General features: G+C 37.5%; 1 protein-coding gene across 1 annotated transcript in view; it reads left to right on the forward strand.

Moving 5' to 3' along the window:
- Window positions 1–15,554, forward strand: part of LOC125676486 (uncharacterized) — a 148,853-nt gene that overhangs the window by 37,805 nt on the left and 95,494 nt on the right. Inside the window, exons 12-30 of the mRNA XM_056157773.1 lie at window positions 4–243; window positions 492–737; window positions 1,710–1,868; window positions 2,625–2,832; window positions 4,148–4,257; window positions 4,569–4,734; window positions 6,360–6,721; window positions 7,217–8,675; window positions 8,836–8,930; window positions 9,019–9,111; window positions 9,201–9,280; window positions 9,444–9,537; window positions 9,775–10,022; window positions 10,907–11,000; window positions 11,658–11,831; window positions 12,118–12,303; window positions 13,837–14,013; window positions 15,128–15,307; window positions 15,411–15,491. Coding sequence (XP_056013748.1) covers window positions 4–243; window positions 492–737; window positions 1,710–1,868; window positions 2,625–2,832; window positions 4,148–4,257; window positions 4,569–4,734; window positions 6,360–6,721; window positions 7,217–8,675; window positions 8,836–8,930; window positions 9,019–9,111; window positions 9,201–9,280; window positions 9,444–9,537; window positions 9,775–10,022; window positions 10,907–11,000; window positions 11,658–11,831; window positions 12,118–12,303; window positions 13,837–14,013; window positions 15,128–15,307; window positions 15,411–15,491 — 4,452 coding nt within the window. The remainder of the gene's footprint in view (window positions 1–3; window positions 244–491; window positions 738–1,709; window positions 1,869–2,624; window positions 2,833–4,147; window positions 4,258–4,568; window positions 4,735–6,359; window positions 6,722–7,216; window positions 8,676–8,835; window positions 8,931–9,018; window positions 9,112–9,200; window positions 9,281–9,443; window positions 9,538–9,774; window positions 10,023–10,906; window positions 11,001–11,657; window positions 11,832–12,117; window positions 12,304–13,836; window positions 14,014–15,127; window positions 15,308–15,410; window positions 15,492–15,554) is intronic.

Below are 15,554 nucleotides of genomic sequence, written 5' to 3' on the forward strand. Positions count from 1 at the left end.
CAGGTCTGACCAAGTATGGCTTTGATAGGTATGGATTTAGCCCTGTGGGTTATGACAAAGACGACTGTAACTTCCTGTTTAATGGTCCTTTTGATGTCCTCCACTCGCTGAAGATCTGGGAGCTGCTAACCCAGCAGGATAAAGGGTACCTGATGTCTGTGTACCGACTCTGCCCCGCCCTAGACCCTGTCCCCCTCTCCTGGAGCGCACAGTTTTGGGCACCAAACTTCAAGGATGTCTCAGGTAGAATAATATTGTATAAAGACTTTCGTCCTCAATGTTTAATGAATTTCATTAGCATTGCACTTTTGCATCTGTTGATCGTGGTAAAAGTTTACTTTTCTTTTTAAGAATTGTAATATCTATGGTCACAATCTGTTTCCTGCACAGTTTGTACCTGTGGAAGTACTCTTGGATGAATTAGATAATACATAAATATGTATTTTCAAATCATTGGATATTTCTTCTTCATACATGTATATCCTTCATAGGACTGGTCCCCAGTATTGTACCAGAGACCTCCCTCAGTGTCCCATCCTCCCGCTTCTGTTTCGAGACCATGCCCTACCTCACACCCTGTACGTGCGAGACATCCATCACCAGCTGTACCGAGAATCCGTGTCTTACAGACGTTTGTCCCTCGTACCCTGAGGCCATCTGCCATGTAGATTTCTGCTCTGAATGTAAATCTACGTGGTACTACAATAACCAGGAAGTCGACTGTTTAGAGGACCGAGGTACGTAAACGAAGTCTTACAATATGTAACGTCACATACAGATTCTGAAACTGATTCACGATTTTCCCCAAAATTTTCTTTATCACTTTTAATCATCAAAATCTTCTGTCTAATGTGTTTCAAAGAGTTCACATAAAAACTAAGGTTATACATTATCACAGAAGCTCATTTTAGAGAGATTATTATTTGTTTTGTAAACAAAGATTGTGGTATGTTATTGTTTACGAAATTTTCAAAAGAAATGGATATCGATTTAAGTTTATCATATCTTTCACATTTCAAGCATTTTTGGTGAACATGTGTCATCTAAATGTTAAAATTTGTGACTATGCAAAATTAAGATGTTTTATATTACAAAATCACTATTTCACTTGTTTGTTTGTATACATAAAAAAACTTGAGTCTTTGTTTACATAACACATATTTAAGACTAAAATATTGCTTTTATTCTTGCATTCAGAAGGTCAGAAGTTTGGCTGTCAATATCAAATGAGTTATATTTTTATGTTTACCATCAAAAATGAAAAAATATTTTTATCAAAAATCGTGAACGAGTCCCTTTACTGAGAAACTCTTATTTTTTGGTGTTTTGATTGTCCAGACCATTATCCACAATTCCAGTCTTCTACAAACAGGAGGAATGAATGATGTCTTTTCAACTACGAAATCAAGCCCCTAATGAATATTTGTTGATTTTATGAAATTTTGATCCCATCAAAATAAAGTGGTGCATGTATTGCTGTTCATACTGTATTTAGAAAATGACTTTGAAAGTATAAACTTAAGAAAAGATGTTTATGACATTCATCAAATTAGGAGAATCAGGGTAGTGTATACTGCAGAATTTAAATTGATTAATCTTTACTTTGTAATCAATGATCAAATCATGCAGTGCCACAAAAAGGAGTGTTTTTTGCACATGAATAGTGCTCATGATAAGAAATTCTCTGTGCCTCTTCATGTGTGTTGTAGATTTCTGTGATCCAAACCCATGTATGAATGGAGGGACATGTCAGAAGAGTATCTGGCCCACAGAGCCCCAGTTGGTGACCTGCAGGTGCCCCCCAGGATTTGATGGACACCTGTGTCAGTACACAACTGTGGAGGTGTGCAGTCTCCCCCTCAGTACAGGTAAGTTTCAAAAGGACTGTCAGTAGCAGAAAAACTTAAATAGTACTTCAACAGAAATTGTTATGATTTTGTGTGATAAAACTGAATTTGGAAAGATTAATTTAGGGAGTGAATAACCATGTCTCATTGCATTTCATAAGGCCATTTCAACTTAATTGATAGATCCCCACCCGCCCCTCAAAAATTGGCCTGCCCCGAATTTTTTTTATTTTCGAAACTTGCAATTTCCGTAATATTTTCATGTCCGACTCCGGTATTTACACTTCTTGTTTACATTTCTGGTATAGCAACGTGAAAAGTCACGTGAAGAAAGTAGATTTATATGGTTTTCTTAATTTCTCGCGTTCTTACAGACGTAAATCTTGAAGAAGTATATTTTTGTTATATCCTTAAATTAAAGCTTAACCTGGAATTAGTGTATGAAAATAGCATAGATTGATATCCATCTGCCATTAAATGATGCGGATCTGTTAGGAAAAAACTCGTTTGTCTTTAATATTTTTCTCAGAAAATAAAAATAAAAAAATAAAATCCTCCCACCCACCCCATACTTTTTGCTGACCTTGGATGATAATCTACTAATTAAGTTGAATTGGCCTAAAAGGAATAGTGTTTTGAAACTTGGGGTCCATTTCATTATGTGCTTGTATGTTACCAATCTTTTCATATTAAGAGCACTGTAAATGAAAAAAGCAAGAAGTGCTTGATCTACTTTGTATATTATGAAATGACTGCTCACTCTATATCATCTTATAGGTAACTGTAATGACCGGCAGACCAGATGGTACTACAATCACCAGACCCAGAATTGCGAGTCATTTATTTATTCGGGTTGCGGAGGAAATTCGAATCACTTCCTGACAGAGGAGGAGTGTCAGTCCCAGTGTGTGATCGGGGCATGCTGTCACAGAAAACCGCTGTTCAGAAATAGATTGGTGGGCTACAACCTGGATAAATATGACAGGTACATAATTAGGTAGTAGAAGATAAGTCCACAGATAGGTAGATAGATAATGAAGTGTACAGATAGGTAGATCATGAAGTGTACAGATAGGTAGATAATGAAGTGTACAGATAGGTAGATAATGAGGTGTAGATAGGTAGATAATGAAGTGTACAGATAGGTAGATAAAGAAGTGTACAGATAGGTAGATCATGAAGTGTAGATAGGTAGATAATGAAGTGTACAGATAGGTAGATAATGAAGTGTACAGATAGGTAGATCATGAAGTGTACAGATAGGTAGATAATGAAGTGTACAGATAGGTAGATAAAGAAGTGTACAGATAGGTAGATCATGAAGTGTAGATAGGTAGATAATGAAGTGTACAGATAGGTGAATAATGAAGTGTACAGATAGGTAGATCATGAAGTGTACAGATAGGTAGATAATGAAGTGTAGATAGGTAGATAAAGAATTGTACAGATAGGTAGATAAAGAAGTGTACAGATAGGTAGATAGATAAAGAAGTGTACAGATAGGTAGATAATGAAGTGTACAGATAGGTAGATCATGAAGTGTGCAGATAGGTAGATCATGAAGTGTACAGATAGGTAGATAAAGAAATGTACAGATAGGTAGATAATGGAATATACAGATAGGTAGATAATGAAGTGTACAGATAGGTAGATAATGAAGTGTAGATAGGTAGATAAAGAAGTGTACAGATAGGTAGATAATGGAATATACAGATAGGTAGATAATGAAGTGTACAGATAGGTAGATAATGGATTGTACAGATAGGTAGATCATGAAGTGTAGATAGGTAGATGATGGAATATACAGATAGGTAGATCATGAAGTGTAGATAGGTAGATAATGGAATATACAGATAGGTAGATCATGAAGTGTAGATAGGTAGATGATGGAATATACAGATAGGTAGATCATGAAGTGTAGATAGGTAGATGATGGAATATACAGATAGGTAGATCATGAAGTGTACAGATAGGTGATAAATATGGGATAAGTAAGTGTGCAGGAGTTGTAAATCAGTTTGTGACAATTAAATCATTGTCATTGTAGTAACAACATGTGAGTGGAGATAGAGACATTCACATTTGTTTTCATCCAAAAAAAAAAGCATTCAGAGTGACAAGTTGTACAAGAAATGAGATACAAAATGTAGATGAGACTGGTTGTATGATTGCCAAATTATTTATATGTATAGACTATTAGATTGGTATTTTCAATACTATTGAACCCTATTGAAATGTGTGTGAATACATTAAAGATGACATCGTGTGTAATTGCCTCCTGTCCTGGGTGTTTGTTTTAGGTATGGTTTTGATGTGGCGGGGAACAGTCGTAGAGGGCTGACAAGGAACCAGAACAACACCACACCTTACGGCTGGGCGAGATTTAACAGCAAGGGATACGACTGGGAGGGTAAGTTAACACAGTGCGTCCGAACTCCGCGTCAGAACTCCGCATCAGAACTCCGCGTCAGAACTCCGCGTCAGAACTCCGCATGTGGTCCTGTGACGTACACAACATTCCTACTGATTGTGGCCAATGGGTTAACTATTTGATTCAAACACAGATGCGATTTTGTGGTTATTGTACTTGATTTAACATTTCACAAACCTTCATATTTATGTCTCCCCTCTTTCAGGGGAAGACATTGTATTTGTACTTTTTGTCCGTCCATCCATCTGTCTGTTACAAAATCAAAAACATTATTTGTGTATCTTTTACAGGGTATGATGCTTTCGGTTATGACAAGGATGGATACGACAGGCAGGGATACAATGTTGAGGGGTACGATAGAGAGGGGTTCAATGTCCAGGGTTACAACAACACGGGGGAATACGATGGGATACTGGAATATAACAAGGAGGGGTACAACGTGGAGGGGTTCAACAGGTAAAGTTTTAGTATTAATATAGGTCAATAAAATCACTTCACGATATTCCAATGTAAGTATGTATTGTCAGATGTTTCCAGATTTAGTTCTAGAAGAATTATCTCCTTTTTCCTTGATATATGTGAACTCTGATGACCACTACTGTTATGTGAAATTTTTTGCTGTGGTCCAATTTTCTTAGTCCTATATCATTGATCGCAGTAGCTCAGAGGTTAATGTGTTTATTTTGTGACCAGAAGATTGTGTGAGTTTGAATTGCACTCGTGCCATGGCTGAGTCAAACAGTTGTAATTACTCCTTTACAAAATACTCAGCATTTTGAAATGAGTCACGGGTGCTCGCCAATCTTTAGGAAAGGACCTTAAAACGGAGGCCCTATGTTATGACATGCATTAGCACTATAAAGAACTCTCACTGCTACAGCCCTGAGCACTTAGCATGGGTTGAAATATGTGGTATGTACAGAAGTGCTTATTTATGAGAGAGAGAGAGAGAGAGAGTCATAAGAAAATTTGGTTCCAACCATTCCAATGGTCATTAAACTTTTCATAATGTCACCATTTTTGTAATAAATAAATTTCAGGGTCTCAATATCAGGCCTGTCTACTCTCCTGATTTGCCTGTACTTTTTACAGTATTTTACCTTCTTCGTCTACCAATATTTAAGTTCTAAAATTATCAATAAAATCATTTGACCAGTAGAGATGCTTGAACAATAGTAAAATCGTAATAGAAATTTCAAACATTGGTATTACAATGAGTAAATACACAATTGAGGTACAAAAATGTCTGGAGAGTGAGAACACGGTGAAGAGAGAGAGGGGGGACCTGCAAAAGAAGGTCAAATCCATGCCAAAAATTGTGTGTGATAGTTTGTGCATACTTCATAGCAGTATCCACTGTGTGCGAGTTTTTTCCACTACAAAAAAAGACCAAAGGGCCTATGTTTCAGATTGGAAGTACAGACCAGGAAATCAAAATTTTTTTCAGTACAAAAAAAAAAAAAAGAGAGAAAAAAAGAGAAAAAAAAAACTAAACTGAATTCAATGGTCAACATATAGCCATTCCTCAGGTAACATGAAAAATTCCTAATTTCAAGCCTGATATTTTAATTGCATGTTTTCAGTAGTTTTACCATTTATAATGTTTCAACCAAATAAAATTAACGTAAAGATAAATTAAAAGATTTGTACTGCATAAAAAATCTTTTATTTACGTTTTAAATTTTGTGCATTGAAAGTAGAAAATCTTCTGCAATAAAGTAAAATCTTACTTAGAAAACTACAGCTAACAATCATTGGGTAGGCACGTCTGCAAATGAAAAATTCTAAAACAAACGAAATACAGACATATTCACAAACTTAGATTCTACCACATAACAATATCTTTGTAATGGATGCAGTATACAAGGATTTTACTCCAGTTTATTTTTGGACTTTGTCTTAAATGGATAGATTTTAAACTGGATATAAATATGATATTACTTTTGAATAGCAAGAAACAACTATATAAATCTTAATCATGTCCAAATTATTTTCCAATATGTATGAGCGAAAATAAAACAGAACAATAATATCCCTGTATACAGTCCCAAAATCATACATTCCTCTTTTTGATTTTTCAGGGCAGGTATGAATTGCCACGGTTACAACAGACGTGGCCTTGATTACTATGGTATGTCCACTGGATTCAAGTACAAGTGTCGACCAATGTCTCTCATCCAGTGTCAAAATCTGGAACGGAACTCCGACGTAGAGGTTGTTCAGTTCCAGCAGGGGAAGCAGTGCTCGGAGACAGACTGTGGGGAGAGGTGTGGCTGTACCTATAGGAACAATACGTACCGCTTTGGCGAGGAGTTCCGTCTCGGCTGTCAGACATGCACCTGTACCATCCGGGGCACCATCGAGTGTCTGTGTATGAGGAATAACTTCCGCAGGAAGGAAATCCGAGACATGACGAAGGAGGAGCTGGAATTGTACCAATTAGGTAATGTGTTTTATGTACTGTAAATTAGTCTTTATTAGTCTCTTATCAGTGAAACCAAGGAGTTCCTCACTATCTGTCTGTTCATCTGTAAATGTGTAAGATTCATTCTACCACTGGAAAAGAAGGACTCCACTGTTTTACCTTTCACTTGTCACACATTTCTTTGTCACAACTTTCAGTTTCATGACAACTTCAGTGGTTTCTGGTTGTTGGAATGTAGGTCTTTTGGTCAGCTATATTGTGTGACATGTAAATAGATCCCAAATTTGTCTGCCTATTCATGAGTACACATATACCAGGTCCTAAAAAATGCTATCACCTATTTAAAGAAGTCGGTTCAGTTGCTGTCATTCTTTGCTCATTAACTATTCAAAAGTAGGAGACACTGAGTAAGATGACTTAGGATGAGCTTTGAGGCAGGTGGGGTTATTCAGGTATATGCTTGTTGTTAGTGTATCAAATTAAACAAATAAGGAGACATATATTCCATTGCAGGAATCAAAAGACTGGCTACCAGCACAGGACATGAACCATCGCTGTGGTACCAGTTTGCTGAGATGTACCAGAAACACAAACCACAGGCTGTGGGATCGGACCAGTTTCTGCCCTGGCACCGAGCCTTCCTCAAATATGTGGAGCAACATCTGCAGAATATTAACTGTGACATCACCATTCCTTACTATGATTGGACAGTTGATGCTGGAGAACCTCACAAGTCGGTCATTTGGTCCATGGTGGTGTTCGGGGGAAATGGGAAGGGACAGAGTGGTTGTGTTCCTTATCATAACTTCAAGGACTACCACCCTCCCTACTGGGTGCCTTGTCTGAGAAGACAGTTCAACAACACTGTGACCTACCCCGACGCTGTAAACGTCCAGCTAGCTGTAAATGATCCGTCCTACACTAACTTCAGACTACGAATGGAAATTATGCTTGCTGCAGTACAGAGCTATGTTGGAGGTCACATGCATTCTGATCTGAGTCCATATGACCCAGTTTTTCTGTCTACTGTGGCTTATATTGACAAACTGTGGACCTTATGGCAGAAGAAACATCCTGATTGGACTGCAAGCTATCCAGTCAAATTGAGATACACACCCATGGCACCATTTAAACTCTCCCCAGACGATGTGATGTATTCATCCACTCAGATGTGTGTGGATTATGTGTCCTTGACTTTCACCACTCTTTGTAACATAACCCTGCCTAGGTATGGCTACGATGCTGAGGGTTTTGACAGGCACGGACTGGATAGGGAGGGCTATGACAAAGATGGATTTAATATCGACGGATTGGATAGGAAAGGAATTAAGGATTTGAGAGGGGTGTTCAATGTCCATGGATATGACAGAGGGGGGTTCAGCAGGCAGGGATTTGATGTAACTGGATTCGATCGGTATGGATTCTTCATAGATATGTACAATCTGGATGGATTTGACAGTAAGGGGTACGATCGTTGGGGTTACGACAGATATGGATTTGACATTAATGGACTCACTCCATATGGATTTAACAGAAATGGAACCTGGAATCGTGATGCAGATAAAACAGCTATAAACAAGTTCGGATACAATGTCTATGGATTTAACAAATATGGATATGATAGAGTTGGTTATGATGTGTTTGGATTTGACTCCCGAGGCTTGGATCGATATTTCTGTAACAATTTCTACCTAGGCCCTGTGTATATGGTCATCAAACGCTGGGTGGAACTAGAGCTTGAGAAGTTAGAAAAGCGTCCAGTGCTCGATATATATCGTCTCTGTCCACACGTTACCTTTATGCCTTCATGGATGTACACAGTAAACTGGCTAAATCGTGGTGGTCAAGTGAAATTGATCAACAAGTTGGAAAAGCAGGCAAGAGTTGACCATAGCTATGACCCAACATACATTCCTCGATCATCCAGTGTCACAGAAAATGGTGTTTGGCTACCTGTCCCACCCGATCAAAGGTAACTGGAAAACTAGATTCAATTTTATTACAAAGGTGAAACTGAATTTACCCATATGAACTTTATGGATTTATTTTATATATTCTTTGGCTGAAAACCAAACAAAAAACAAAACTGATTCAGAGGAATAATGTCATTCTTTGCTTTCTGTTACTGACAGGTTGTGCTTTGTAACAAATTACTACAGTGGTTGTCCATTTGGACAGTTCCCGGTCTCCTGTAGACCAGATCTATGTAAACAGAGAAAATGTCCAGGTGAGGATACATTTACTACCAGTGCATGTGTACTCAGATTTAGTGTCTCCATACTGAACTACATCATGATATATTTTGGATACTGTAGGGATCCCTGATGCTGTGTGTCGGATCAACAGCTGTGGAGATTGTTCTATAGAGTGGTACAACGGATTTACAGGGGCACCTGTCGTCTGCTCAGGTGGGATTTAAGAATATTTTCTTTGAGAAGCCCTCCAGAGACTAACACAAGAAATGTGACTAATGTTACTATCTCTTTGTGACTTTCAGGATGTGTGACAGCGGATGATAGAGAGGAACCAGAGGGCGCCACTTGGAGGAAGTCGGAGTGTGAAGTTTGCAGCTGCCAGGTATCTTAGCAAGACATATCAATTTCTGGCAACTTTCAGTTTAAAAATGTTATGAGTGAAAGGAGTACATATATACACAATCAAATAACAAAGCCTATTGAAAATGAAAATAGAACTGGATGATGTTTTTTAAGGCTTTGTTCTTTCTCTGTCATTACTGTAGGAGGGTATGGTACGGTGTTCTACAACTCTCTGTCCAGCTGTTACGTGTAGAAACCCTGTCCAAATCCCAGGGCAGTGCTGTGCTTCCTGTGAAGGTAATTCATGAAGAAATGAGGAAGCTCAGGATTTATAACATGTTGACCTCATGAATACTGTCTTTCAATTCATTAATTTTGACCATTTAAACATTTAATATCTGATGTGTATTCATACAATTATTTACAATTCCTTCCATAAATTGTGAAAATTTGTGAAAAACATGTATCCAGTGTAAAATCTGGTTGTTGTTTTTTTAAAATTGAAAATGGACATCATTGTTGCTACTATGACAGGTGGTTGTCAGTACAATGGCAGGATTTACGAACCGGGTGTCTCATTCACTCCTGAATCCTCCCCCTGCAATGTGTGTATCTGTAACCGTGGTGATGTCACCTGTCAACCCCGCCCATGTCCAAGCCTTAGGAAGTGTAAGAGCAGTTTGACTCTCCCTGGGGACTGCTGCCCCACCTGTATGGACTGCGGGAATTATGCCAATGCCTCAATGTGGAAACAGGGACCCTGTCAGGAGTGTAGATGTATTGTAAGTTTGTTTGTGAGTTAGTGTGTCTGTAAGTTTGTGAGTTAGTACATCTGTAAGTTTGTGAGTTAGTGTGTCTGTAAGTTTGTGAGTTAGTGTGTCTGTAAGTTTGTAAGTTAGTGTGTCTGTAAGTTTATTTGTGAGTTAGTACATCTGTAAGTTAGTGTGTCTGTAAGTTTGTGAGTTAGTGTGTCTGTAAGTTTGTGAGTTAGTGTGTCTGTAAGTTTGTTTGTGAGTTAGTGTGTCTGTAAGTTTATTTGTGAGTTAGTACATCTGTAAGTTTGTTTGTGAGTTAGTGTGTAAGTTTGTGAGTTAATGTGTCTGTAAGTTTGTGAGTTAGTGTGTAAGTTTGTGAGTTAGTGTGTAAGTTTGTGAGTTAGTGTGTAAGTTTGTGAGTTAATGTGTCTGTAAGTTTGTTAGTGTGTAAGTTTGTGAGTTAGTGTGTAAGTTTGTGAGTTAATGTGTCTGTAAATTTGTGAGTTAATGTGTCTGTAAATTTGTGAGTTGGAGGGTCTTAGTTTGTTAGTTAGTGTGTAAGTTTGTGAGTTAGTGTGTCTAAGTTTGTGAGTTAGTCTGTAAGTTTGTTTATATGAGGACAAATACAGAAGTGTGTTGATGTATGTGCAAATTACATGGAAGTATGTGCAAATTACATGGAAGTAGGGATAAAAATAAGGCAAGTAATTTTGATTTAAGATGGAAATTGAAGTGTGTAGATTTAGTATTCATGTTGAGATTTCACCACTTAAAGTGTAAGCTTTGACTTTTGATTTCTTCAAGGCAAGTAATTTTGATTTAAGATGGAAATTGAAGTGTGTAGATTTAGTATTCATGTTGAGATTTCACCACTTAAAGTGTAAGCTTTGACTTTTGATTTCTTCACATAGAATGGTAAAGTGCTGTGTTCAAAGATTCAGTGTAGCCCACCAGACTGCAGGTACCCCTACACTCCGCCCGGAGAGTGCTGCCCCACATGTGTCTGTAAGGCCAGTTAAACATTTGCATGCTTATCTGAAATATAATATTAGAAGATGTACAATTTTTTATGTGAAATTTTGATAGAGATGTCAATGCTACAATATTCTATAAATAAAATAGAACAAAAGCCCTTATTGAATATGCAGTAAAAAAAACTATGGTTGTAGAGAAATGAATAAAAACAATACTTTTCAAAATGTGACACTCTCTGAAAGGATCAGAGTGCTGGTCATGTGACTGACTTTGTAGCATACTGTGTTATTTTCCCACCATTTCTTGAATCTGTGTATACGTGTATCTAACTACCGTTTAGTATTTCACAAATGATCTAGCACAAAGAATTTAGTCTAAAAAGCTCCTTATATTCCTGTATATATAAAAGGCATGCACAATGCTTACATTATACAGCTGAGGCAGACTTCATATGTGTGAGAGTTAAATCAGTCAAAAAAAGAATCTACTTAAATTTCAAGCTGTTCCTTTCATCTTGGATGAAATCAAATACTTTACATTGCATAAGTTGTAACACAACTTCATTGTAGATATACATTAATAGAGTTAGTTTGGAAACAATAAAAATCTTGTTTTTAGTACATTTGTACCTTTAGAATATTTAATCTTGTTCAAAACATAGAATGTCCATGTTAACCTATTTTCCAGCATGCTACTACAATGGCAGGAATTATGAAGATGGAAGTCAGTTTGACCTAGATGCCTGCACCCGATGTAGCTGTCGCCATGGTGACGTGCAGTGCAGTAAGACTGCTTGTCCAGATGTTCGTTGCCCGAACCCCATCACTCGTCCAGGAGAATGTTGCCCCACATGCACAAGTGGTAATTGTGATCTTTCATGCTGCTGAGAGAGCTTTTATGATAAAAGTGTGAAGGGTTGTAAACTCTCTGTAAAAGTGATCTCTAGAAAGTTTCTTCTAAAGGAAGAGATCTGCTCCTGATATCTCGGTATGATATTTGCTGGAATATACTTTGAAAATCTCTTCATCATTCCTAAAATTTCTCTCATTAGAGCTTGAAAATTCTTAAGATTGGAGTGTGGAGTATTTGCAGTAGATTAAGAAGAAAATAAACTGGATGAATGACAGTGCCTTTGTTTTATTTTCAGACTGTGAATATGACATGAAGATTTACAGACACATGGAATCATTTGTTGCCAGCTATGATCCCTGTCTTAACTGCTCCTGCACCAACTCAATTGTGCGCTGTATCCCAATCATGTGCCCCAATGTTGATTTCCCCTGCAGGAACCCCATCAGAAAGGGCAAAGGGTGCTGTGAATATGTCTGTCCAAGTGAGTGGTATCAAAAACTAAGGTTTTCTTTTCATATGTAAAGTTCTTTGTTAAACCATAAGATATTATGTACAGTGTGCACACATGTATAGTGCGCACCCCCAACATTTAAAAAGATAATCCTGATAAAACTTTAGTCCTATATATTGTGTGTATCCAAAAATTGATAAAATGGTGGTGTATATTTTTTTTAGATCAAAATATTCACAGGATAAATAAATTTTTATTGAAAATGTCTTCTATTTTGCATTTGAAAATGAAAAATGTCATACAGTAAATTCCAGTGATAATATTGTGTGTGTTTTGTTATTACAAATCCAAGCATAGTGTTCCCTCTATACCTGATAATCGATCAAATGTGGCGTCGCCGATAATTTAAAACAGCACAGATCAGAATTGATATAATTTGTTATTTGTGATTAAATATTCAAAATCAAATTAGAATTAAAAGCCTTTGTTTAATCATGGCAGCAACAGATGAAAAATACACATGTGAAATGTTGAATAAACACCGGGGGTTAAACAACAGCAGCAGTTAGATCGTACCCACACATACCAGTACTATCAAATAGACTTTAAAGAGCCAAAGGCTCAAGTGAGCTTTTCTGATCAAAGTCTGTCCGTTGTCTGTCGGCATCATTGTAAACTTTTCACATTTTCATCTTCTCAAGAACCACAGGGCCAATTATGATCAAACTTGGCCAAAAGTATCCTTGGGTAAAGGGCTTTCAAGTTTGTTCAAAGGGGAGTTAATCACAAAAATGCAAAAATAGGGTGAGGTCATTTAAAAATCTTCTCAAGAACCAATGAGCCAGAAGAGCTGAGATTTACATGAAAGCTTCCTGATATAATGCAGATTCAAGTTTGTTCAGATCATGGCCCCCGGGGGTAGGTTGAGGCAACAGTAGGGGATCAAAGTTTTACATAGAAATGTATAGGGAAAATCTTTAAAAATCTTCTCAAGAACCAATGAGCCAGAAGATCTGAAATTTATATGAAGGCTTCCTGATAGAGTGCAGATTTGAGTGTTCAAATCATGGCCCCCAGGGGTAGATTGGGGCCACAATAGGGGATCAAAGTTTTACATAGAAATATATAGGGAAAATGTTTAAAATCTTCTTCTCAAGAGCCAATGAGCCAGAAGAGGTGAGATTTACATGAAATGTTCCTGACAGTGCAGATTCAAGTTTGTTTAAATCATGGACCCCGGGGGTAGGTTGGGGCCACAATAGGGGATCAAAGTTTTATATGGGAAATTGGGAAAAAATAGAAAAAATCTTTAAAAATCATCCTCTCAGAACCAATGGGCCAGAGGAGCTGAGATTTACATGAAAGCTTCCTGACATAGTGCAGATTCAAGTTTGTAAAAATCATGGCCTCCATGGGTAAGTTGGGGCCACAATACGGACCAAGGTTTTACATGCAAATAGATATGGAAAGTCTTCAGATATGGGCCAAGGTAACTGAGGTGAGCGATGTGGCCCTTGGCCCTCTCGTTAAAATCATGTCAACCTAATGTTTGATGTTTTACAGGTTGTGTTGATGGAGGGAAGGAGTATTACAATGGAGACACCTGGCCCTCTCCTCGTGACCCCTGTCAGGTGTGTCAGTGCTCTGAGGGAATTGTCACCTGTAGAACCAACAAAAACTGCATGTACAGGTGTACACATGGAGTCATTCCACAGGGAAAGTGTTGCTCAGAGTGCAGAGGTAAGTCAAGGGTAATACATCGCTAACATTGATGTTTTATCATAATTCATGTATTGTCCATATTGATTACATTCTGGTTGTATTGATTACATTTTGGTTGTATTGCCCACATTGATTACACTCTGGTTGTATTGTCCACATTGATTACATTCTGATTGTATTGTCCACATTGATTACAGACTGGTTGTATTGTCCACATTGATTACAGTCTGGTTGTATTGATTACAGTCTGGTTGTATTGTCCACATTGATTACATTCTGATTGTATTGTCCACATTGATTACAGTCTGGTTGTATTGATTACAGTCTGGTTGTATTGTCCACATTGATTACATTCTGATTGTATTGTCCACATTGATTACACTCTGGTTGTATTGTTCATGTGATTTTGTGAGATTACAGTCTGGTTGTATTGTCCACATTGATTACATTTTGATGGTATTGTCCACATTGATTACATTCTGATTGTATTGATTACACTCTGGTTGTATTGTTTACAGTCTGGTTGTATTGATTACACTCTGGTTGTATTGATTACAGTCTGGTTGTATTGATTACAGTCTGGTTGTATTGATTACACTCTGGTTGTATTGTTTACACTCTGGTTGTATTGTTTACACTCTGGTTGTATTGATTACACTCTGATTAAATTGCCAACATTGCTGATATTTTAGTTTTGGAATAAAACATTTTCATGCTAAAGACAATATTACCAATTAGTGTTAGGATTGATCAGTATGTAATTATGCATTGGGAATTCATTTAATATTTAATCTATTACAAGTTGTCACATGTTTTGAAGATAAACTTATCTTTCGAGTGATCCTTTTATTACATCAGTATGAATTGAATATTTCCTGTTAATGTTCTTGTGATCAATGATTTTGTGAGATTGTAGACTGTTCAATGTTCATGTGATTTTGTATGATTGTAGACTGTTCAATGTTCATGTGATTTTGTGAGATTGTAGACTGTTCAATGTTCATGTGATTTTGTGAGATTGTAGACTGTTCAATGTTCATGTGATTTTGTGAGATTGTAGACTGTTCAATGTTCATGCGATTTTGTGAGATTGTAGACTGCTCAATGTTCATGTGATTTTGTATGATTGTAGACTGTCTGTTTAACGGTCGAGTGATCAGTGATGGGCGTCGGTTCCAGGCCCCGGGAGACAGGTGCCAGCAGTGTACCTGTGAGCAGGGTAATGTCAGGTGTCAGAGTTCAGGGCCCTGCCCAACCCTGTCCTGCAGGATCACAGAGCAGCTCCCCGGGGAGTGCTGCCCACGCTGTAAAGGTACACAGACTGAACCATCAGATTTACACACATTTTATGGAAAATCTTTCTTTGTTTTCTCAATATTGAACAGATAAATGTATTTGTTGCATGTTTATTGTAGGTTGTTTACAAGGGGGACAGAGATATCAGAATGGGGACACTATTTCAGCCAGTTTATGTGAGAGCTGTGTGTGCAACCAAGGTCTGTGTGAAATGTCTTGCCATGTACCTATATATACACCTGTATATCTGAATAAGGTCTGCA

The sequence above is a fragment of the Ostrea edulis genome, chromosome 3 (genome assembly GCF_947568905.1).
Source record: "Ostrea edulis chromosome 3, xbOstEdul1.1, whole genome shotgun sequence".
NCBI lineage: Eukaryota > Metazoa > Mollusca > Bivalvia > Ostreida > Ostreidae > Ostrea > Ostrea edulis.